The 21,756-nt window shown below is 40.1% G+C and overlaps 1 protein-coding gene across 1 annotated transcript; it reads right to left on the reverse strand.

The window, feature by feature from the left end:
• Positions 1–5,793: 5,793 nt before the first annotated feature.
• LOC122838818 (C2 calcium-dependent domain-containing protein 4C) lies at positions 5,794–15,985 on the reverse strand. The gene is made up of 2 exons (XM_044129794.1): positions 15,742–15,985; positions 5,794–14,165 (listed from the first exon to the last, which is right to left on the reverse strand). Exon 2 carries the CDS (start codon positions 14,111–14,113, stop codon positions 12,854–12,856), a length of 1,260 nt encoding a protein of 419 aa, XP_043985729.1. The 5' UTR covers positions 14,114–14,165; positions 15,742–15,985; the 3' UTR covers positions 5,794–12,853.
• Positions 15,986–21,756: the final 5,771 nt, after the last annotated feature.

A 21,756-nucleotide genomic window follows, 5' to 3' on the forward strand; every position in this document is an offset into this window, starting at 1 on the left:
GAAAAAAAAAAAAAAAAAAAGCACAGGAAATAGAAGTAGCCAATCAGGGTTTGAATTGTAAAAGTTCCTACGTTTTAGAAACGTCCACTTTGAGTCTGCAGATAATCCTCTGTCACTCCATTCTGTTTCTCTGGATTACGAAGGACATAAAAATAGTGCAATTGTTTGTTGTTGTTTTACCAAAACTGATGCACTCAAATAATTGATTCATTAATCACCAATAAAGCTGACCATGTCATGTAAAACACAAAGGGTGTGGAGTAGTACTCGACAGGGTTCAAATATAAAGACACATTATATAAAGTATGTGGTGAACATCTCCGATAAAAGAGAATAAACTCCTGTGTTATACATTAAATTACCACAATCCACACAACAGACCAACCATTCTCCCTGACACGCCGTCCCTCCTCGGTTTGGTTGTATTTCCAGCCATTGCTGTTACTGTGGAAACTGACCATGGCTAAAATCCAGTGCTAGCCACAGTGTCCAAAAAATGACTTCTTTTGCCCACGTCTCATGAACAATTAGCTTGTGCACCCTCTCTCTCACTGTAGAGCCATCGTCTGCAACAACAGGCTGCTGTAGATCCACTGGTGACGTTTCAGCAGTTCTGAAGATTTCTGTTGTGATTGATGCTGTGTTTGTTCATTTCTTTCCGTCTCTGACACCCTATAAACACTTTGCGATATCTTATGCATGAATGGTTGTATATACATATAAACTTGCCTGGCCATTTCACATCTTGCAGTCTGGTCTCAGGCTAAGATTCTTTAGACATTTAGACCTGTACATTTTGGCCATTGGCTTAAAAGTACTCCATTTGTAGAGTTTCCTCCAAAAGTTATACTTCTTGAGTTGGACGGATGGATGTGTGAGGATTACTCCCTAGCACGGCACATCTATTGTCGCCAACGTGGTGTTGAATTACATGGACTCAAAATCAACGCTTTTATCTCAACCTGTGGGGCTCTGTGGACGTTTTCAGTGTCAATCAAAGAGCCAAGCGTGATGCTTATTTTACCAGTGTTGGTTTGACAGATGGGAGATGCATCTTTAAAGAGCAACACGCTGATAGAGGCTGGAGATGAAGCAGGAGTTACACAGTTGAAACTGTGTCAGCTGTGTTTATTGATGAGGACACCATGTCAGGATCTTGTCACTTTGATGAAAGAGATGAATAATTTGTTGCTCAGAGAGAGAACAAACAGTACAGCACTTCTCTCAAGATTATCGTAGAATGACGAGAGACTGAAGAGAAAAATAGCTCTCTCATCGTCTGAAGGGTCTAATGGCTATTTAATGTGGCTGCTTTCATTTCCTATCTTAAAGTTCAGGCTTTTTTTAATGAAATGAAATAGTTTACTATTTTATTTCATGAAATGAAATGATCTTTTTGGATTCCGTGATTAAAATCAACACTTGCATCATCGAAAGTGGCATTTCCTGTACTTTATTGTTAATGACCACTTCATAAACTTCCCTGATGAATTTTTTTTCAAAACCTTTAAGGTTGTCTTGGAAGATAAAATAAGCTACATGCTTTATAGGCAACATGAGAATCCTTTATTGTTAAAATTAGTTTTTTAGAAATAGTACCAATGTTGAAAGAGACCATAATACAACATTAATTATCCAGCTCTGCAATTTGATGGAAACACATTGCAAGCATGTTGCAAAACATAATTTATTGATTTTGCTTCTGAATAATGTTCAGTTTTGTTTTTATGCCCTCTAAATCAAAGGTATCTGAAGAATCGGCAAACAGTCTTGCAGTGCAGATTTTTCACTGCTGAAGAAGATAGTCCTTTATTTTATATCCAACCCTATAGATTACAAAAATATACTTTGTTGCCTTAGTAACTTTAAAAACCAACTACATTATTTTGCCAAAGCTTCGTGAACTTTACTGACATCCCATTTTTAATCCGTAGAGTTTACTATAATGTTGAACCACCATTTTTAATCTATAACAGCTTCAGCTGTTTTGGATTTTCAAGGATTTCAAGGGTGAGACTTTTTTTTAAACCCTACTCCCATTAGTGCATTTGTGAGGTCAGACACTGTTGTTGGATGAGAGAGTGTGGCTTGCAGTCTTTAGTCTAATTCTAATGCTGTCTTCTTGGCAACTACCAAATGCAGTGATAGACAGAAAAGCATATTTTGTGACTGTCGATTACACACATTTTCTGCTCTGGAGTCTAATAATCTCTTACATGCATCGCAGTTGATGGTGTAAGGTTTAGATGCAGAACGGTCATGGAGACCCTTTTCACAAAGCTTTCCACACTCTATTTATATGTATATAGTGTAGACTTCAGTATGTCAACACTAAGGAGACACTTTAAGGAAAGAAAAGGCTTGTAATAACAGACAATCAGCCAGCTATACCGTGGGCTTTGTACCTATCACCTGCTAACAGGCCAATCAAGTTGGACTTTCATGATAATCAGTACAACAATCACTGTGCCTGTGATTTACAGTATAATTTTACAGCTTGACTCAAACAGCAGTGAGCTACTTAGAGCTTCCTTTGAGCACTTAGATGTAAGTAAAATGCCAGAAAATAAGACTGCTGAAGATCAAAGCATTGTAGAGACAGAAGTGCTTTTAACTGCGGCTGTTGTATCAGATTGGTGAGGGGATTGTTTTCAGCTCTCAGTAAAAATGCTGTCCAATTGAAAAAATGTTTTTCAGATGTCCAGTGGGTGATTCTGCTGGTGTAATCTAAGTCACTTTAATTTTAAGGCATCTTACACATCTATTGTCACCAGGAGTGACAATGAATATGGAGAAAACTCTGTTTTTCCTGAAGCCAGTCACTAGAAACATTAATGAGCGGTTAATATCAGTTAAATCTCCGTTTCCTATGATTTAAAGCTCTGAAGTAAAGACTTGTTGACTTGTGCTGTACAAACAGTAGCATTCCCCACTGCCTTTTCCTTCATATTTTTCAAAGGAATAACACCGATTCTGAGGAACGCCACTTAAAGTTGTCAGAAAATTGCTGTTAAGGTATAAACACAGCAGGCGGCCATTGGACTAAATGGCAATTTTAACAACATTACTATCAACTCCCCCACAAGACACACACGTCTCATTCCTTCACTCTGAGAGCACTCCTCTATGTGGTTGCCATAGTAATCCAAAAGCCAATAACAGCCCTAAACCTTTCCCCTCTTAAGTTAGGAAAGCCGTGGATGAAAATTGCCCCAATGAAATTTGCCCCACAGAGTATTGGCTCTCTTTGATGATGCTGCGCCGCGTCCAGAATCGACTCGCTTCACCCTCAGCCGCTCTCGTGTTTCCGCCGTCTTTCCCTGACTTAGAGGAAGACAGCAGCATAAATCAATTTACAAGCTGTGAGAGACGTTCAGCATCAGATGGAAATCAACAGTGGCAGATGGAGGATATTGGAAAACATTTTCTTTCCCCGCCAAGTGCAGCGGCAGCATCTCCTGTGCAGCTGGCAAAGGAAACCTAATAGTATGCTTGCATGTGCATTCGCTTCGAAGGTGATGAATTGGAGACGGCGAGGATCCAGAGAGGATAAGGAGTCGTGAATCTTGTGCTTGGCTTGCATTTTAACAATATCAAATCATGAAAATTTTCATGTCAACCAAAGTTTTGGAGGTTGAATGAGCTGAATGTGTTGGTAAATGAGGGCTTCCACTTTGAATTTTTGTCAGGCAGATCAACACAGGATTGATGTGAGTTTGTTGTTAATGTACGGTGGACTAATAACGAGATCAACTCATTTGATTTTTTCCTAAATAAAAAGCTACCCTCTCATGATCTGTACTGTAATAATATGTATAACTACAAGAAAAGATATTATCAGGGCCTGCAACAGCAAGGGAATATTTTCTAAGAGTAGCTCAAACCATGTAAATATGAAGTTTGAGGAGAAAGATGTAGTCCTTCTGTTAATGGAGTGCATTCAGTGCCAATAAGCCGTCATCTGGATGGTTTCTGACTCATTTACATCTGTTAAAGACACGGTTATTTTAAGACCAAAGCTCCAAACCTAATTAAGTTGAAACTATAGAAAAAGCAGCGTTCCCACACCAATGAGTCAGTACTTCAACAATTTATTCCTGTTACTGACAAACATCCTTATAACCTATTTACTGATACTTTCTAATGTGTGTAAATTAATGTCAGATTTCTATGTAAATAATATTTTAGAATGGAGAAGTAGGTTTTTACCAATAGTCACTCAGTCGTTTCAGTCAGTCAGTCTTGGTTTGCTGTTGGGTTTAGACTACATTTTGTTAAATGACAAAAATTAGAACAGTAAATAGGCTGTTTTAGAGCTAAGACTGATGACGCCCTATCAATTACATGTCTGTAAGTCCATTGAACATAGAAACAAAGGTCTTAAGCCAAACCCATTGGAAAGACATCTGGAGGCAATGACAGATCCAGATACAAGAAAAACAATCTAAAAAAATCTTAATGCTAAAGATTCTTCAGCATTGTGGTGCACTGTTGCCTTGGAGCAAATAGGTCCTGCGTTTGAATCCCAACCTGGGCTCCTTTTGCATGGAGTTTGCCCTGTGCATGTATTTGTTCTTCTCTGGGTGCTCCGCTTCCTGCAACAGCCCAAAACCAAAAACATGGCCGTTAAGGTAATTGACCCCTAAACTGTCCTTGCGAGTGTGAGTGTTTCCAAGCTTTACATGCATCACACTTGTTATAGCACACAAACTTTATTTGACCAACAATCACATACAGTAACCTCCTTCTTTTTTTTTTAAATGAATCTAACTATCAAATCAAACTCCTGTTTTATATAGGAACTAAATCCAGCAGAAACTGAGTCATTCTCGGTTTATTTCCTTTTGAATTAGTTGTGAATTTTGTAATGGACTGACTGTGATGTTCAGCAGGAGATAGTGCTTTAAATACAATATAACCTCGTTGGAGTGTCGTTAACTGAGTGCTGTTCTGTTCCCTGATTTTAAGACAACAGACATATCCACTGCAGAAACAGACGCCTCACTCCAAATAAAAAGATGTCAAAACAAACGAAGGGGAGCAGAATAGGACAGAGGCTGACATTATTAGGTCTGTTTGTGCTCATTACTTCTTGTTTCACCTCGACTTCCACACAATTTGTCTCATACACGGAATTAGTCTTAGGTTTAAGACTAATTCCTCCCTGAGGCAAAAAAAATATTGTGCGCTGCTTTTTCCTGCCAATTACTGATAGTACAGCAGTGATAAGATATATTCATATTCCCTTTGGGTGCGCATGTCTGATGCTATATTCCAGGTAATACCAAATGAGAAGTAGATAAGGCCCAACAACTCTGCTAGACTTTTTTTTATTTTAAGTGGCAGGACATCATTCAGCATTACTTGTTGAAAGCAGCATTCAACAGGTAACTGGAAAGAGAAGGCAATGGTGAAAGATGGACAAAAAATATAAACTTTTAAGCAATTCCAAGGACGCAATGTTTGCCTATTCAAATATTTCAACCACCTTGTTGTTTGTTAGAGATAATTAGTGAACAAACTGCATCTTGAAGAGCAAGACCAACATGCAAAAAGACAGCAGCATGAGTTTTGAACCCAGGACCCACTGTGCAGCACTTTCTATTTATCATGCCAATAAATACAGAGAAATGTTTGAAAGCGAGGAAATATGAAAAAGTTTGAGTGAAATGAACGTTTTACACAAAAAAAACACCAGCAATGTGACCAACTTTAGAGCTGGCCTTCAAACACAGTAAGTGTTTCTCTCTTTCAACATCACAATAAAAACATACAAGTCAACAACAACGTTACCAGTGATTGTAGTGACGTTGTATTGAAAGTATCTCCAACCCATTAACACACACACAGAGAGAACAGCTGTCAGCTGTCGTAACAGCACAGTGTGAACGTAATAAACCACACGGATCAGAAAGAACACAACAGTAACTACTACACAACTGGTCTACGTTTAAAGAAAAGTTAAGGATCAAGAGTCAAGTATAGGATTGGCACTTTTTCAGCTTCATCTGTCAGAGCAAACTTCTCGAGACGGGAAAAAAAAAAAAAACATCACCACATTTACATTTTTATTGAAAACAAAATCTCAACAAGCCAAAAGGAAACAAAGTCACCGTCAGTATAACACACATACACGGATATTGATGGGTTTCTTATTTAAATTGCCATCAGCAGACCCTCTTTGGCCTTTATCTAATTAGAAATCTGTTGAATGGACAGAGTTGAACCACAGCAGCAGGACGGCCATTAAGGAAAGTTAATGCTGATAAATTCCTCTGTAGATTCAGGTTTGAGTTTAAAGCAGATAAATGTTTTCCAGTTACCTTAATACAAAATTATTTGGTGCTTAAAATAAGCAGAAAGTACAAACCAAACACCACCAAATAATTAAGGAATAGAATAAAGTTGCAGAAAGAACTCCGACAGAAGAGCTGTGAACTCTGCAGACTGAGGGGAAACTGAGTGGAGAACTAACGGGTGGTTCTTCAGGTTTATTTCAACACCACCCTTTGACAACTTTCTCACTGACTCGTGACTCAAACCCTCCGTGTTGCCCAAGAGTTTTCTGCATAACATTGCAGAACAATGTAATCGTAGAAGGACACAATGTTCTTTTTGTTTCAAAAATCAGTAAGAAATGTAAAACTGCAACTTTCGCTTTGCTTTCACTGTGACTGATGTTCACCAAGACCTGGGCGCTAACTTGTGGTAAAAGATAAAAAGTTGGCAAAAGATAATCCAATCAGTCTTTTACTTTCTTTAAACAGCTAAATAGGTGATTGACATTGTAACTTAATTGTCTCTGCAATGGCAGTGAAGGGCCTTGTTTGCTGGTCATGTCAACATTTAAAATCTGCGGTTTTCTCAAAAAGAGGCCTGGACTCTTTCCTCTGCCCAGGCGCCAATTTGTACCAGTCTAAGGATTTGAAAATGTTTTCAATTGCATATTTTTTGCTTGCTCTTAGGTATGTGGACTCCAGGCATTCACAGGAGTTTGGGACCACAGTCTCTAAGAACTTTAAAAATTTCAAATACCTCAACCCTCTAAAAACATTTATATTTGCCAATTTCAGTTAAAACTGTCTTTTCAGTACCAGAAAAGCTAACATCTACAGTCTTCCTTCTTTCTGGAAATAAGAAAAATGAATGGCACTCGAGGATTGGCTGCTTTGAAAACACCAGCCAATAGCGCATCAGGTAGCATTGGACCTTGGTATTTCATTTTGCCAATCTGCATGTTTTTCTGATATTGTAGAAAAAAAATTGCGTGAATATCTGTCAACATGTGTGATCAACACGAGATCGCTTGCACTGAAATTGTAATTATTAAAGATCATAATTTCCAAATGTTTCACAAGAGTCAATTTGTTCAATCAGGGTTAGAACCATTATCAGTAAAAATAGGTGGCAAAAAAAATAATGAAAAGGTAGCCTAAAATTGATCATGTATTAAGGTTTAGACTTCATAAGATTATTTATCTCATTACCTCAGTATTATCATTCTACCTCCTAAAAAAGTGGCAGCCGAACTCCAAAATAAATGTGGCCATTTCATTGTTTGCTAATATGCTAAAGACATAAAGAGTTGAACCTCTGTATAGAAAACTATTTTAACAGTATAGTTGATAGCTGATCTGATGTTTAATCCCCAACAAACACTGATTGCAAAACTTGAATTTGCTAACAAGTTGCACCTCAACCTGACCATGAGCAGAAGCATTTGTTAGATAAAACTTTTATTACAGGGAGGAAATGATCTGCAGCAACTGCATTCAGTAAAAAATGTGTTTGAAATTAATTTTGTAAAACTTGGCAAGGAAAATTAATAAACCTTGCAATGTTGGCCACCATGTTTAAAGCATCCTCCACTAGAGTTTTGCTCCTCTTGTTTGAAGCTTTTGAACTATTGCTGTGGTTGTTGGTGTGGGTGTTTAAAATGCTCTTTTTTTCTTTCTCCTTTTTGAGGATTGTCTTAAAGAAACAGGCCCCTGTTTCAATTCATTTTAATATTCCAGGAAATTTGAGAATCACAAAAGCCTGATTAAATAAAAGGCTGATTAAAGCAAATTAAAGGCTTATTAACTGAAGTGTACATTAAAAATCATGAACATTTTTGAAGAGATCAATTATGTACTAACACGTTACTTTCATTATTGAGTAAACGTTGCCACGTTAAAGTTTGGATTTTTCAACATGTTTCTGTTTGTGCAATAAATATTTTTTCTATTTGAAGGCTTACACTTTCAATGCCAATAAAATAAATGCTAAACTTTCATTTTTATTTTAAAGTAGTTGAAGGGCCATTAATAGCAATAGTTTGTTCAGAAAACAGGGACTACAAAGTGGCAGAGCACTACTGTACAGCTTTAAAAGAAAGACACTATCAAACAATCAGCAAATCACAGCTATCATGTGCATAACTACAAGAATCACTCTTTGTGACTGAAGCAAAGTTTTACCTCAATATACAAAAGCACGATTTTTGTTTGTTTTGTTTTTGTTTGTTTTTTATGCTAAAATGGACCACAGCCACATCTGAGAAAGTTCAGCCATGCTAGAAGAAACCTCAGAGATATAGTTTGGTTTTACCGGGAGCTTGAATCCAAAGTGCAGCAAGACTACGAGCAGCTCAACACAAGAAGGCAGCAGAGATTACAACATTTCACCAAATCTACTCCAGCAGAGAACGTCCAACAGCGTCACTGTAAGCGAAGTAATATAGAGCACATCAAGCTGCAGGTGGGCGGCACACACCGTGTGGAGGAAGCGTCTTTAACAGAAGCATCACTCGTTTTCTCTCTCCTCTCTCGCAACTCGGAGCTGCTGCAATGATGTGCAATTCCTTCAGAAGCGCCACAGAAAAGGAGCGGGCTGCCGTTCACGTTTGAGCTCAGAGTCATGTTGCTTTCTGCGCCGCTTTGCTGTCCGTATCGTCTCTCACCGACGGGCTTCGTCAAAGCTGAAACTCGGATTTTGCTCGTCAGCACTTGCTAGCTGGTGCATAATTAAGTCATTTAACACACGTAACTCCTGTTTACAGTGAGTAGATGAATACAGTACGAATCCAACGTACGGCACGCTTCAAAAGCATTTTACAAAACAAAAAATTTAAAAATACTCCACTTTATACATAGAAAGTGAACAACTCTGAACAAAATCATGCGGCTCAATCATTCTCACCATCCCTCTCTCTCTCTCTCTCTCACACACACACACACACACACGCACGCCCACACACACACGCATACACACACACACCCAGTAAGGCTTTAGGGTTTCAGAACATTTTGAGCATGTCATGCAAACACCAGTGACATGTTGATACCATGCTGCTGGTAATGCTCTAATCTCATATATTTAAAAAAAAGTAACACATTTACATGCACACTGATAATACAGAGGCACTACGGCTAAAGACTGGTTGCATACGTCGACGACTGACTTTAAAAAAAACATTTACAGGGTTCAATGAGTTTAATGAACTTGTCTTTTGTCCTCCTGCCAACATCACTCAAAATGTGCTTAAGCAGCGTTCAAAGTTCGACCGAACATGTACTAATTTAATAGGCTTGATTAAAGTGGAGAAAAAATGACCATTTAAGAGCGTTTAAGCTGATATGAGAGCCCAATAAGGTATCAGCAGTCAGACTGACGACAGTCATGTACCAATTTAGTGAGTGCCTGTTGCTTGGTTGCACAAGATTTAATCAGGTTGCCCACACTGGGCAGCTGCAGCTGGAAAATCAATCATGAGGTTAAACAAGCTTCATCAAACAGATAGATATGTTACATTTATTACTGCAAACACTAATCTGTTGTTCACCCACACCATATAAAATCCTAATCAGAGCGTCCAACTGTTTGTTTTGTTTTTCCTTGGAGATTTCCAGAAGCTGTTTGAATCTGAATAAAATAGTTTCTAATTCTAATGGAGTTGCAAGACGGAGTTTAACTCAAGTGAAATCCCCCAAAGCAGCAATATCATGATGCATTTGCCTCTGATCCTATTGCTGTTTTATGCTCTAAATAAATGCATCTGTTTGATATTTTCTTCCTCTTCCTTTTAAACTAGCGTTTATATCACCAGAGTGCATTTTACCTGAGTGGTAGTATTTTTGTTTACCTTTTAATCGAGAATATATGTATTAGGGTCAAATTGTGTCAACTGTCCTTGATACAAGATTGTAATATTTCAAACAATGGGATATGTTTTTTTTATCTCCTCACCCACTAGAAATGTGTGGTTGTGTATTTATTTATGTATTTTTTGCACAGGCATGTATCACTTGTTTTCTTAGGGTTAATGTGCGTTCATGTAGGGAAATATTGTTTAAATAGTTCTGTAATTACAATATTTAACTGTAGAAAAAATGTAAGACAGTTTATGCTGAGCTATGGATGCAGCCTTTTAAGGGACACCAGTTAAAACTATATTTACATACAGTAATATTTAGAGTTTTGAGCTTATCTGCTATCCAATATAAAAAGGCTAAATAATATTATTATTCGTCAAAAGAGATTGCTATTCAAGTTTAATCCAGGCTCACAATGCATCTCTTTGTTTTCTTTTCACAGTCCTGTACAGTTTTCCTCTAACTCAGCATCACAAAACCCTTCTAAATCTGTCCTGAGACATAATCTCAGAAAATGACATTTGGTTTGACAACAACCTTATTTGAGGAAATGCTGTTTACATATTAGCATAATCTTCTGATATGTAGGCATGTTTATCAGCATGTAAGCTGAAGCCTGGATATCAGGCATCCATGATCTGTTGCTTGCAGAGATCTAGACAATAGATTTCACAATACATCTGAAAAAATCTATTGTATTTTCATGACATAATCCTGATCCTTGATGTTTGACTCTTCTTCTTTATCAAATTGTTATTATATAGATTTAGATTTGTTTGTTTTTCATCACATCTTTTCACAATGCTGAAATTCGGATAAATAAGATAACTGCACATTTATGAAATAATCTTGTATTAATTGATTTAGAATTACTGGTGCCAGCGTTTTACTTCATATCTTTTTATATAGGGAATTTTCAGTTTGTCAAAATATATTCTAATAAACCTTTATTGGGAGCCTCCAAAGCAAGAATTATTTTGTGATTTTAAACAGGCATCTCAATATTAGCATAATCAGTTTTGGAGAAAAAACTAATTATTCTGAAGCGAGGGTTTTAAAGAAGACAGCTGAAAATTTTCCCCCCAAAGTATGTTCTCCACTGTTCTTGGAAATGTATGATTTCTAATCAGTAGATTTAAAGATATATTTACAGAAATTAAAACTACAGCAGATATGGCAAAGAAGCTCTAATTTAGTTCTATATTGATGTTGGACAAAGTAGGTATGTTGAGGTAATGGATTTTAATATTTCTAAGTGAGATTTTTAGACCCCCAAATATTTATACTCAAGCTGACAGCTAATGAATGATATTTGAAGCAGAAACCGAGTGCAGTAACAGGATGCTACATAAATGACCGTATAAATGCGACGTAGTCAAAAACAGGTCTGTTTTTGATGCTTTGACCTTGGTTGGATCTGGTCTGTGAACGCAAAACTGGCATGGTGCGGTACTGATGAAGAAGCAGGTATTGGTTGTTGTGTAACATTTCTAATTTTGAGTGTTTTAATCAAGTTTAATCAGATCATTGCAGTCCTTTGCTTAATCAATCATATTGTAATTCCATTTTTGATGTGCATGTAAATGTGGGCACTCTTTTCACTCCTTGCCTTCCCCCCGTGCAGATCAAAGGATCATTTGCACATCAGGATCTAGGGCCACTTCAAAGCGCGCACTCGTTCACAAAAGCATCTCTGTGCTGGCAGATGGTGGAGGCGACGTAAAAATCCTGCGCTGCCGCGGATTTCGGTCACATTACAATAATAAAACCACAACGAGGACGTCGGCGCTGGAGGACAGGAGACAGCCTGACGCACAGGTGCCGTCCAACCTTTGAACCAGTAGGGCCTTGCTCGGGACACTCGGCCGGGAGAAGTGCTCAGAATGGAGAGCTTTCATCTGCCACATTCATCTGGTGCTGTTGGGTTCAGTTTGGTTCGATGAGAATCCATTTTAAGGAGAAGAAGCGAATTAAATCCTCCATTTGTGTACACCAAGGAGGTCGTTCTCTGAGCTTATGGTAAAAACCTTTCTTCTTCATAGATTCTTCTTCCTTAAAGTCAATGAGTGAGGGAGAAAACGGTGCAAACACCAAAGTACAGCTTCAGCCAGAAGAGGTTCTGTGGAAAGGTTACAAGCGGTTAATAGCTTACCTGCAATAAACAACTCTTGGCATCTTTATTAATTATAAACGCAAGTTTGTTGGTCCCAGAGCCTGAAGCTAACAGCTGGTCTAACCAGGGCCAAGCATGTTTCAGGTCAGAAACAGCTTTGACAGAACTAGGTCAGGAGAGGACCCACACAGAACCTTAGAGCTTTAACATGATGGGAAAATTAGGCAAATTAAGGAAATAGATCTCAGTTTTTTGTGTTTTTCTCTCTTCTTATGTTTCACGAAAATCATTGCCGTTGCGCTGCCTCCACTTCCTGTGTAAAATGTAAGTAATCACAGATGACTCTGTAATTAAAATCAAGTTTTCATAAACCACAGTGCTGTTTTTGAGATCTGAGTAGTTTCAAGACTGTGGAAATCCACTTTGGTCGGTAATTTCAGACTAGCTTCAGCTTCAGCCACGTTGACTGACTGATCTGGATTTAAACTAAAGTAAGATGCCTAAAGAGTCATCTACAGTAGGTAAGATGATAACTGCTTGTAAACCTTTAGCAGACCTGCTTTTTGAAAATCCCAAGTTATCAACTTAAGCTCCATCTGCTGTGGTTTTAGAGTCCTGAGAGCAGCTTTGCTAGTGGTACCTCCCTCTCTCCCAGCAGCGTGTCCCTCTTCAGGCTGGTGCCCTTGTTCACCACCTTGAACTTCACAGAAAGGTTCTTCACCTGAACAGAGCTGATGGAGTCAAAGAAGAAGTCCTCATTGAAGACTGGGTTGCGGCTGTTCTTGATGATGTTGCTCCTCTGCTTCTGCAGCTTGCCTGGATTCAGGTACACAGACACGCAGCAGTTGATGCTTTTGATGTCGACGTGCTTGTCGTACAGACTCTCAGCCACCAGGACTCGGATGAGCAGGCGTGACGTGCCGGCGTCGTGGTTGGCGCTGATCCTCACCGTGCCTCCCTTGTGGAGGTTGATGGTGTGCTCCCGCTGGAGGCCGTGGTCGGACGCTCCTCCGGCACCGTGAAGGGACGGGACGCGGAGCCGCCGCTGGATGTTGGGGCTGGGCTCGGCCGAGCTGCACTCGTCTGTTGACAGGGAGCTGTGGCGAGCCAGCGTCCGCTTGGCTTTCACCACTTTGGCCTGCGTCTCATGCGTGAAGATCTTGAGGAGGGATGCGGAGCGGGACAGCAACGGAGAGCTGAAGGGAGAGGACTCAGCGGAAGAGCAGGTGTCACTTTCTCCACCACTGAAGTACCGGTAGGGGTTCATGTGGGAGGTGTTGCAGTCAGCGGGGGTCAGATGGTTCCCTGTCTCACTGCCCTTCCCTGGAGTCTTCCTCTGGGTGTTTGGAGAAGTGATGGGACTAGTCAGCTCACAGTGGAACAGGGACTCTTTGCGTCGAGTGTGGGGGCTCTCCTTCAGGGTCGCGAAGCCATAAGATGTCTGAGTTTTGGGAACGTATGGCAGAGACATCGCGGTCTGCGACTGGGGGTCTGCATTGGTGTCCCCAGCCACGACGTCATCCGCACTCTCTATCTGGATGATGTGGCGGTTCGCTGCTCTCAGCAGGTTCTTTGTATCTCCTGCAATCTTGGCCACCAGGCGAGGGCTCCTCGGGCTGCTGATCTTCCTGTTGCTGCTGATGGTTTGCTCAGAAGCGGACGGCTGCAGCCCCTCTTGGGGCTTGATGCTCGGCGCCTCGGGCTCTGGAGGGCAGCTGACCAGCTTTGGGGGGATGAAGAATTCTGGGATCTTGTCGGGAGTGAGCACGTTGCTGTACGGTGCAGTGGCAGCCTTTCTGTCACCGTTGCCTCCTTGTCTCAGTACACTGGTCTCCATCGAGCCACGGATCTTATCCAGAACCCACATTTTCCCACCAGGCAGTGGCAGGAGCAGGGGAGCAGGTTTCACCCAGGAGCCTCTGTAATTAATAACAAACATTGAATGGAGAGAAGTGTAAATAAGCACTCCAACAGAGAGAGGAGATAAAAACACCTGAATGCTGAAGAGCTGAAACACAGTCTGCAATTAAACTCCCATGTGTTTGCTGAAACATGTCAATAAAGCCGTTTTCAATATGGGTACGAGTTATGAAAACCCAAAATTTAACTTTCCTTAAATTTGGAATATTTTATATGGCCAAAAGGAAATATATCTTTAAGCAGAAACTGTCATGTTACAGTTACATAATGGCACAATAATGGACAAGATTAGTTGACAGTTGTCCAGCCGACAGTCACTGAGTTCCTTCAAAAAGAGGTAAAACCACAAAAGATAATTGACAAAAGAGTTGTTTCCAAGCATATTAATGACAAATTAAATGAAGAAAAAGCGTTTAAACAACAGAGGAGTTTGGACTATTTTTTTTTTTTTTAAAGCCAATCTAGGACAACTCATGTACATGTGGAAACTGGTACATGTGGAAACATGTACCAGTTTCCCTGAATCAATGCTATTTATTGCTCTGCAGGACCGTGTGACCCAAAGCCCAAAGAAAATCTATGTGGTATTGTCAAAAATGACATCGGAGACACTAAACCCAACAATGCAGACATGATGAAGGTCTCCATTAAAGCAAACTGGGGTTATCTAATGCCAGCCTCCAAGCCACATCAAATTGTTGCATTCAGCAGAAATTTGCAAAGAATCAGCTATCAGCAAAAAAATGTCCAAACTTTTTTCTAAACTAAAAAATACAGTTTTGTTTATATGCATTGTTTTATGTGAATAACACGTGATTTTTATATGCATGAAATTAAATGCGATTTGCACTTATTATACATGAAAGAACAAATGGACATTTCTCTCATTTTCTTTTTTTCCATGTGACTATCATATTTTAAAACTGTCATTCTGTTTAAATGCATATCGAGAATAAACAGTCACATAAGGCAAATTAGATCAGTTTAATCTGGTTGTAATTTGAACAGCAAGTGGCTGCAATGGACAATATGAAATAAAATGCTCTTTCCAAAATATCTGGATAAAATTCATGCATATCGACTTCAAAACGGGGAATAAATGAAACCCTGGAGATGTGATATTATTTTAAGCAATTTAAACGGCGTCAATAAGATAACTATTCCGGTTATTCCGAAAATCAAGTAAGCTGCATTAACATTAACTTCGGGGATAAATAACATTATCCTGAGAGAAGGGGAAAATAAGAAAAAGTCTGCCACTGCACCTCAGTGTTCTTTCTATTTTATTTTATTTTATTTAAGTGATTTCACATAACAGAACAAAATGCATTTAATACTGGTAAACTAGTCTGAGTAAATGCATATTTTATTAACTGGGATTGTTAAATAAACTAATAGTTTTCTTTCTGCCATATCTAAAGTATTTTTATTTTAAAAAGTTACAAACGACAACGCGGCTCAACAGGTGCGCAAACAGCTTCCTCTCTCCATCTCCGCTGCTCCCCAAACCGTATAGGCTACATTTCGTTTCGGTGCAAAGTTAAATCAACTCATAGTTCATATGGATGTACTCACAAGCTTGTTTCAGAGCGTCGCGTCCTTTTTTTTTTTTTGCGCTCCTCTGCGTGTGGTCCTGCAGTGACAGGTGTTTTCTCTGGACACACGGCCGTGGTGTGAGCTCCGTGGCGCGGCTGCTCTGCGCCCTTACGCTCGGTCTCCGCTCCTGAGCTCCTGTGGTGCGTTTTTATGGACAGCACAGAAGCTTCGGCTGACCAATAAGATCCACCTGTGGCACTCCGTGTTCTCCCAGTAGAACCAGTAAGAGGAGCACTGGTTGCGTCTGAAGTTACACAAGTGTAATAGAGCTTGTTTTATGCAGCCCAAACTCTACTTCATCTTTGTAATTACTGTTTGCTTTGTTTGTTTGTTTTTTTCTGGGAAATGTTTTTGATTTGGTTTCTGTTGCATCTATTTTTGAGTGCATCGGTGATTCTCAAGGCAAGACAGGATATGTGAGAGCGTCCCCAAATCAAAAAAAAAGAACTCTCCAGGCTGCAAATGGCTTCAGCTTTTGTGCGTCAACACATAGATTAAGAACAGGTTGGTGTTCGGGAGGATATAAATACACACGCAGCGCAGCAGAAAATAAGTGCTGCGGGTTTCGTCTTTTTCTTTGTCTCTCCATCTTTGGGTTTAAACCAGCTGATCGGTTTCCCAGGTAGCTGCTATGGCAACAAACCTACATTTGTCTAAAACAGGATGGGCCCCATGACTTCATTGATCTGAGGAACAAAAAAAGCACTTTATTTGTCCAGATTGCCTGGTTTGGAGCTCAAGTGTCGTGGATCATGCGGACTGAGTGGCGCAGCAGCCTCTGCTTCGCCACAGATCACCAACTCCTCTGTGTTTACTTGGCGGAAATTTTTGCTCCTTTGAACTTCATAAAAGTGGAAAAATCAACACGTTTTCAAGACGTTCAAAATCACGCTGCTATATTTCATTGTATTGTTAGGTTTCTGATGGAAAAGAAACTGAATAATAATGCATTTATGTTTACCAAACAACAAGTAACTTCCTGGGCTGCACAGTGGCGCAGTTGGTAGCACTGTTGCCTTGCAGTAGGAAGGTCCTTGGTTTGATTCCCAGCCGGGTCTTTCTGCGTGGAGTTTGCATGTTCTCCCTGTGCATGTGTGGGTTCTCTCTGGGTACTCCCACAGTCCAAAAACATGACTGTTAGGTTAATTGGTCTCTCTAAGTTCCCCCTAAGTGTGTGTGCATGGTTGTGTGTCCTGTCTGTTTCTGTGTTGCCTGGTGACCTGTCCAGCAACCCGCTCCTTTCAACCAGAACGTTAGCTGGAGAAAGGCACCAGTACCTCCCGACCCCACTTGGGACAAGGGTGTGAGGAAATGGATGGAGATAACTTCTTGCTTAGCTTTATTTAATTGTGTCTTTATATGGCACACCAGCACAAAGTAGTGCATGGTTGTCGGCTGACAGGAAAGGTATGAAAGTAGATCCACTTTTGCTGAAAGTTTTTATGGGCCAAATTTGTACAGGACAATGAATTTTTTAGTGCTTTTTGCTGAAGAGTTTATGTGCTCATTCAAATCAGATGGAGGGTCTCTGTGAACAGCAGCTTTTCTAACACTAACCAACTTTCCTGTCGCTGCTGTATAAAGCATCCCCACAGCATGAAGCTGCCACCACCATGTGTCACCGTGAGATCTGATCTTTGATTTCCTTCATATAATTATGTTTGAAAGTAGAACACAATACCTAACTCTGGTCTCACCTGACCAAAGTTTCTCACATTTACTGTTTCCACTATGCAACACATTAATAAATTTGCGAAGGGGCGACAGAGCTGTGGATCTCTGCACCTCCTCCAATGTTACCATGTACTGCTTTACTTTTAATGCTCTTTCTTATCCAGTAAACAATACCCTTTCTATTTTCAATCGATTCACTGAAATTTGTCTTAAATGTCTAACGTGTTCCTGACCATTCTGCTGTGTTAAAGTGACTTCATGATGGTGGTTGTTCTCTTAAAGCTCTTAATGTTAGTTTTCTTAAAAGCTTTTCATGAAATTGTACCTTTTTATTTATGAAATCTTTTACAAGGACATCATCCAACCTGAGCTCTTTGTTCCTCTGACCAACATCTTTAGGAAGTCTCCAGATCAAAATCCAAACACTGAGGTGACCATCGTTTGATGGTCCAGAACCAATGCCTCTGTTTTTTCATGGTTAGAACTGCATTTAGCACATTGTCGCGGTGAGAGACTTTAATGTGTCCCTTTGTTCGTCTTGTTTCTATTCTGCTCTCCATTTTCATTACTGCACTAGTGGAAAGTGCTTTGGTTCCTGTGTTAAAGTGCTATACAAATAAAATCTAATTGGTTGATGTAAGACTCTTGAAGGCTGAACCCAAGCGCTCACCAAACCTTTCAGATTTTATGCTGTGTGCCATTTCTACAACCCAATCCGTTCAAAAAACAATAAATGCAAATAGGCCTTGTAATTATAATGTGAAAAAGTTCAGATGCATGGCACAGTATACATGTATACATACACAAAAAAAATATTTGAAGAAATTTCCTGGTGTATGACCTCCTAGATGATGGGGCTGTGGGCTTTCAGTGACAAGTTTTTTGAACCTGCGTGCACATTGTACACCTCTCTTTCAGATGTTTCTGCCTGATACAATCAACCTGTGGAAAAATCTATTTATTATATGGATTACTGAAGAACATCTGAACCAACTGCTGTTTGTCCTGAAGAGAGAGGCCAGAAATCGACCTGCTTCAGTTTTAGAACAGGAACCAGAGTTAAAGGGGCAGTGCCGTGTATTTTCCAGGCACATGATGCCATTTTATAGCACAATCAAGTAACTGTGTTACCAGCTGTTATAAAGAGGCTGCGCATATAAAACATGACTTAAGAGTAACTTGACTTTACAATTTAATGACTTGGAATTGGCCTTGGTCTCTTTAAGAGGAACCTACTCTTTCTGACACTTCGCCTTCAGCAGGTCATCACAACACTCACACATCACTTCATTAAGCCTTTAACAACCACTCTTAGGAGTGCCGGCCTGAGAAGTAGTTCCTATAATGAGCTCAGCAGACGCCGAGTTCCATCAGGTGTTTGATAATTTCTGCTGCTGCTGCTAGTCTGGAGGAGCTGAGTGGGGAAGGTGTGTGGGAGAACAGCTCTGAGAGCGGTGGAAAAGGCAAAGGTTGTCATTGTTGAGGGAATCTCATTATAACATTATATAAAGCTAAAAAAAAAAAAAGGTAATTTTTACATAAATTTTAAAAATGAGTGAATTGTTCAGACAAACTATAGTTCAGTCTAAAATCAAAATCATATAACAGCGAAGGCAGATATACACCAGACATGGACTGGGTCATGTTATAACTTAGAATGTAATATGCTTGCTTGATAGAATTTTAACAATTTTACATGTTTTATTAAATTATTTAAAAGAGCGGTGAACAGAAGATCCCAGTGCAGAACTGTGGAATTAAACAGTTTTAAAAATAATGAGATCGATTCAGAACCTTCAGTCGGTCTTCAGAGAAAAGGTTAATGCGCCTGTTCTTCTCCCACTAACGCAGGCCGCTCCCTTCAATTCTGTCTGTCACAGAGCAGGAGGAACACGTGAGCTATTAGAGAGACCAACGTGAAGAAGGACGCTTCCTCTCCGACCTGAATCGATGCAGGCAGAGACCAGGACAATGACGCGTTTAAAAAGGAGGAAGGAAAATCATTTGGAGGATGAAAGTCAGAATCTGCATCGCTGTGAATCGTTACTCCTGCTGATGTCTCATCGGGTTCCTGGACAGATGGGGGAGAAGTGGTCAGGACCCAGATTCAGAAAGCCAAGTTTCAACACGCGTTACTGTAGTACTACATGTTCACACAGTCTCTCATATGTTTACACAGGTTTAAAAAGACAACCTCATTTATATCAGTTTTTGACATTTATTAAGACTAAACTTCTTTAGTTTAAGGTCTGTTAGAACTACATACATTTTGTGTTAGCTAAATGTTTTAGAGAATATATATACTTTTAATTCTGTGTCATACAGTTATTTAGATTTCCTCAATTTTGGTAAAACTGTCTTTTAAACAGAATGAGTCGGCCCATTCTTCCTGACAGAACTGCTTTAACTGATGTCCGTGTGTCACAGTTGCGATATCACTCTCCACCTTTTTCCTCTAAATACAACATGGATCATTTTAGCCTAATGCTTTTTTTTTTTGTTGTCGTTTCATCAGACCTCATGACACGCCTGTAAAAATAAATCCCCTTTTGTGCAGTTCCGAACCGTCTCTAACTCTTTGAGCTGTTTTTGAAGTGATGGCTTCCTCCTCACTGAGTGGCCTTTCAGCCCAGGCCTGCACAGGACTCACTGACCCTCATCTTTATCAAGTCTATTGCTCTCTTTGTCACCCATTATGATCAAATAAGGAAAACAGAAGTGAAACACATACTTTTGTTTACTCCCCTCCCCTAATTGCCGCCATCCATCTTTCTCCCTGCCAGCTGACCCGTTCCCACCTTCATCACAGCTTCTGTTGCCTTGGAGACATCTCATAGTCTGACATATGGATTAACCCCCCCCCTTCCATCTCAATTCACTTCTCTTCATCTCTCCAGTCTGTTGCAGGTCCCTCGTTCTCCCTGGAGCTCACAGACGGCTCGGACTCAGCTGCCTTCTAGCCACTGACGGTCCGGAGATTTCCTGCCAATCTGCCAGCGAACACAAGACATAGTAACCATGAGTGAGAACATGCCAAAATAAATTGATATATGTATATGTAAAAAAAAAAAACATTGTGCAATATGAACAAAAATCCCAAAGGAGGGAGGGAGGGACGCAGTTTGGCAAATGCCAGGACTGTTTGAGAGTCTTGCTTTCTCTGCTTCACTGAACTGGCATTTGGAATGGACACACGCAGGGCAAAGGTCAGAACTGTTGCAACAGGAAGCAAATTTGATGGACTCCACGGAAATAAGGTACGTTCCTGCGACGGGGAGACGAGAGGAGTAAGTTAGAAGAGGAGTGGAGGGAGGATGGGAGGAAAATACAATAATAGCCCGAGAAAGGACAGCACACTGCTGTGAGCACTTGTGATCTGCCTGAAGCCCTAAAATATGGATTACTGGTGGGCGTTATTGCCAGATACAACCTCCTTTTTTTATAGCATTTCACAGATTAATGGGTTTCATTTTCAAGCGGTAAATTACAGGCCAATACAAGAGGCAGAAAAAGGAGTAACTGGATCATGTATCTTAGTTTCAGAAGTGATACAAGGGCACATTCTGCAAGATAAGTTTGCTTTCAGACTCTGGCACATCAGGCAGTATAGAGAAGTTTCTTCATAAAGGTCTGATTGCTCTCAATCCTCCAGCAGAGAGCAGACCCTCCAGCTAAAGCAGGTTGGTGGATGAATCAGCGGCATGAGCTAAGGAAACAAGAGAAAGAAAACCGAGTGTCACTTTCTAGAAGATCAAACTAAATCACCATATTCATACCCAAGTTGCTTCTCACCCATGCGTGTGGAGTTTTTTTCTCCCTCCTGTGCAGAGATGAGGGCCAGAGTGCTGGGTGTAACCAGGCACAACCTTTTACTGCCCCCTAGAGGCGTTTAACTGAAACAAAGGAGAAGACAACGCTCGAGAAAAAACTAAACAAAAAAAGAAAGAAAAAAATAGAAACGTAAAGAAATCCGGCCCAACATCAAAATGACAGCTAACGTGAGGATGATGACCTTTAAACTTTGTCTGGTCAATAACTGTTTGGAGAGGCAACAACATGCCTGGATGTGGGATCGTTGCAACAGCAGAGATCACACTGCGTTACAAAAAGATTTAACTGGTTGAGTTGAAGTGGCAAACTGGAAAACTGTTAGTAGAAGCTAATTTCTCTTAGCTAATAAAAACGTTTCGGTCTGTGCAGTTCATCCCAGAGGACATTTCTGTCTTACCTCAAACTTTCACTTCAAAACAAACCCAAAAACCCAGTGACAAAAATATTTACAGCACTCAAAATTTAAATGGAACAAGAAGGTAGGCTACG

This window comes from Gambusia affinis, linkage group LG10 (genome assembly GCF_019740435.1).
Source record: "Gambusia affinis linkage group LG10, SWU_Gaff_1.0, whole genome shotgun sequence".
Taxonomy (NCBI): domain Eukaryota; kingdom Metazoa; phylum Chordata; class Actinopteri; order Cyprinodontiformes; family Poeciliidae; genus Gambusia; species Gambusia affinis.

Bases quoted from the DNA above. Each gene is read 5' to 3' on its own strand.
- LOC122838818 (XM_044129794.1), bottom strand. From the start codon at position 14,113: ATGTGGGTTCTGGATAAGATCCGTGGCTCGATGGAGACCAGTGTACTG.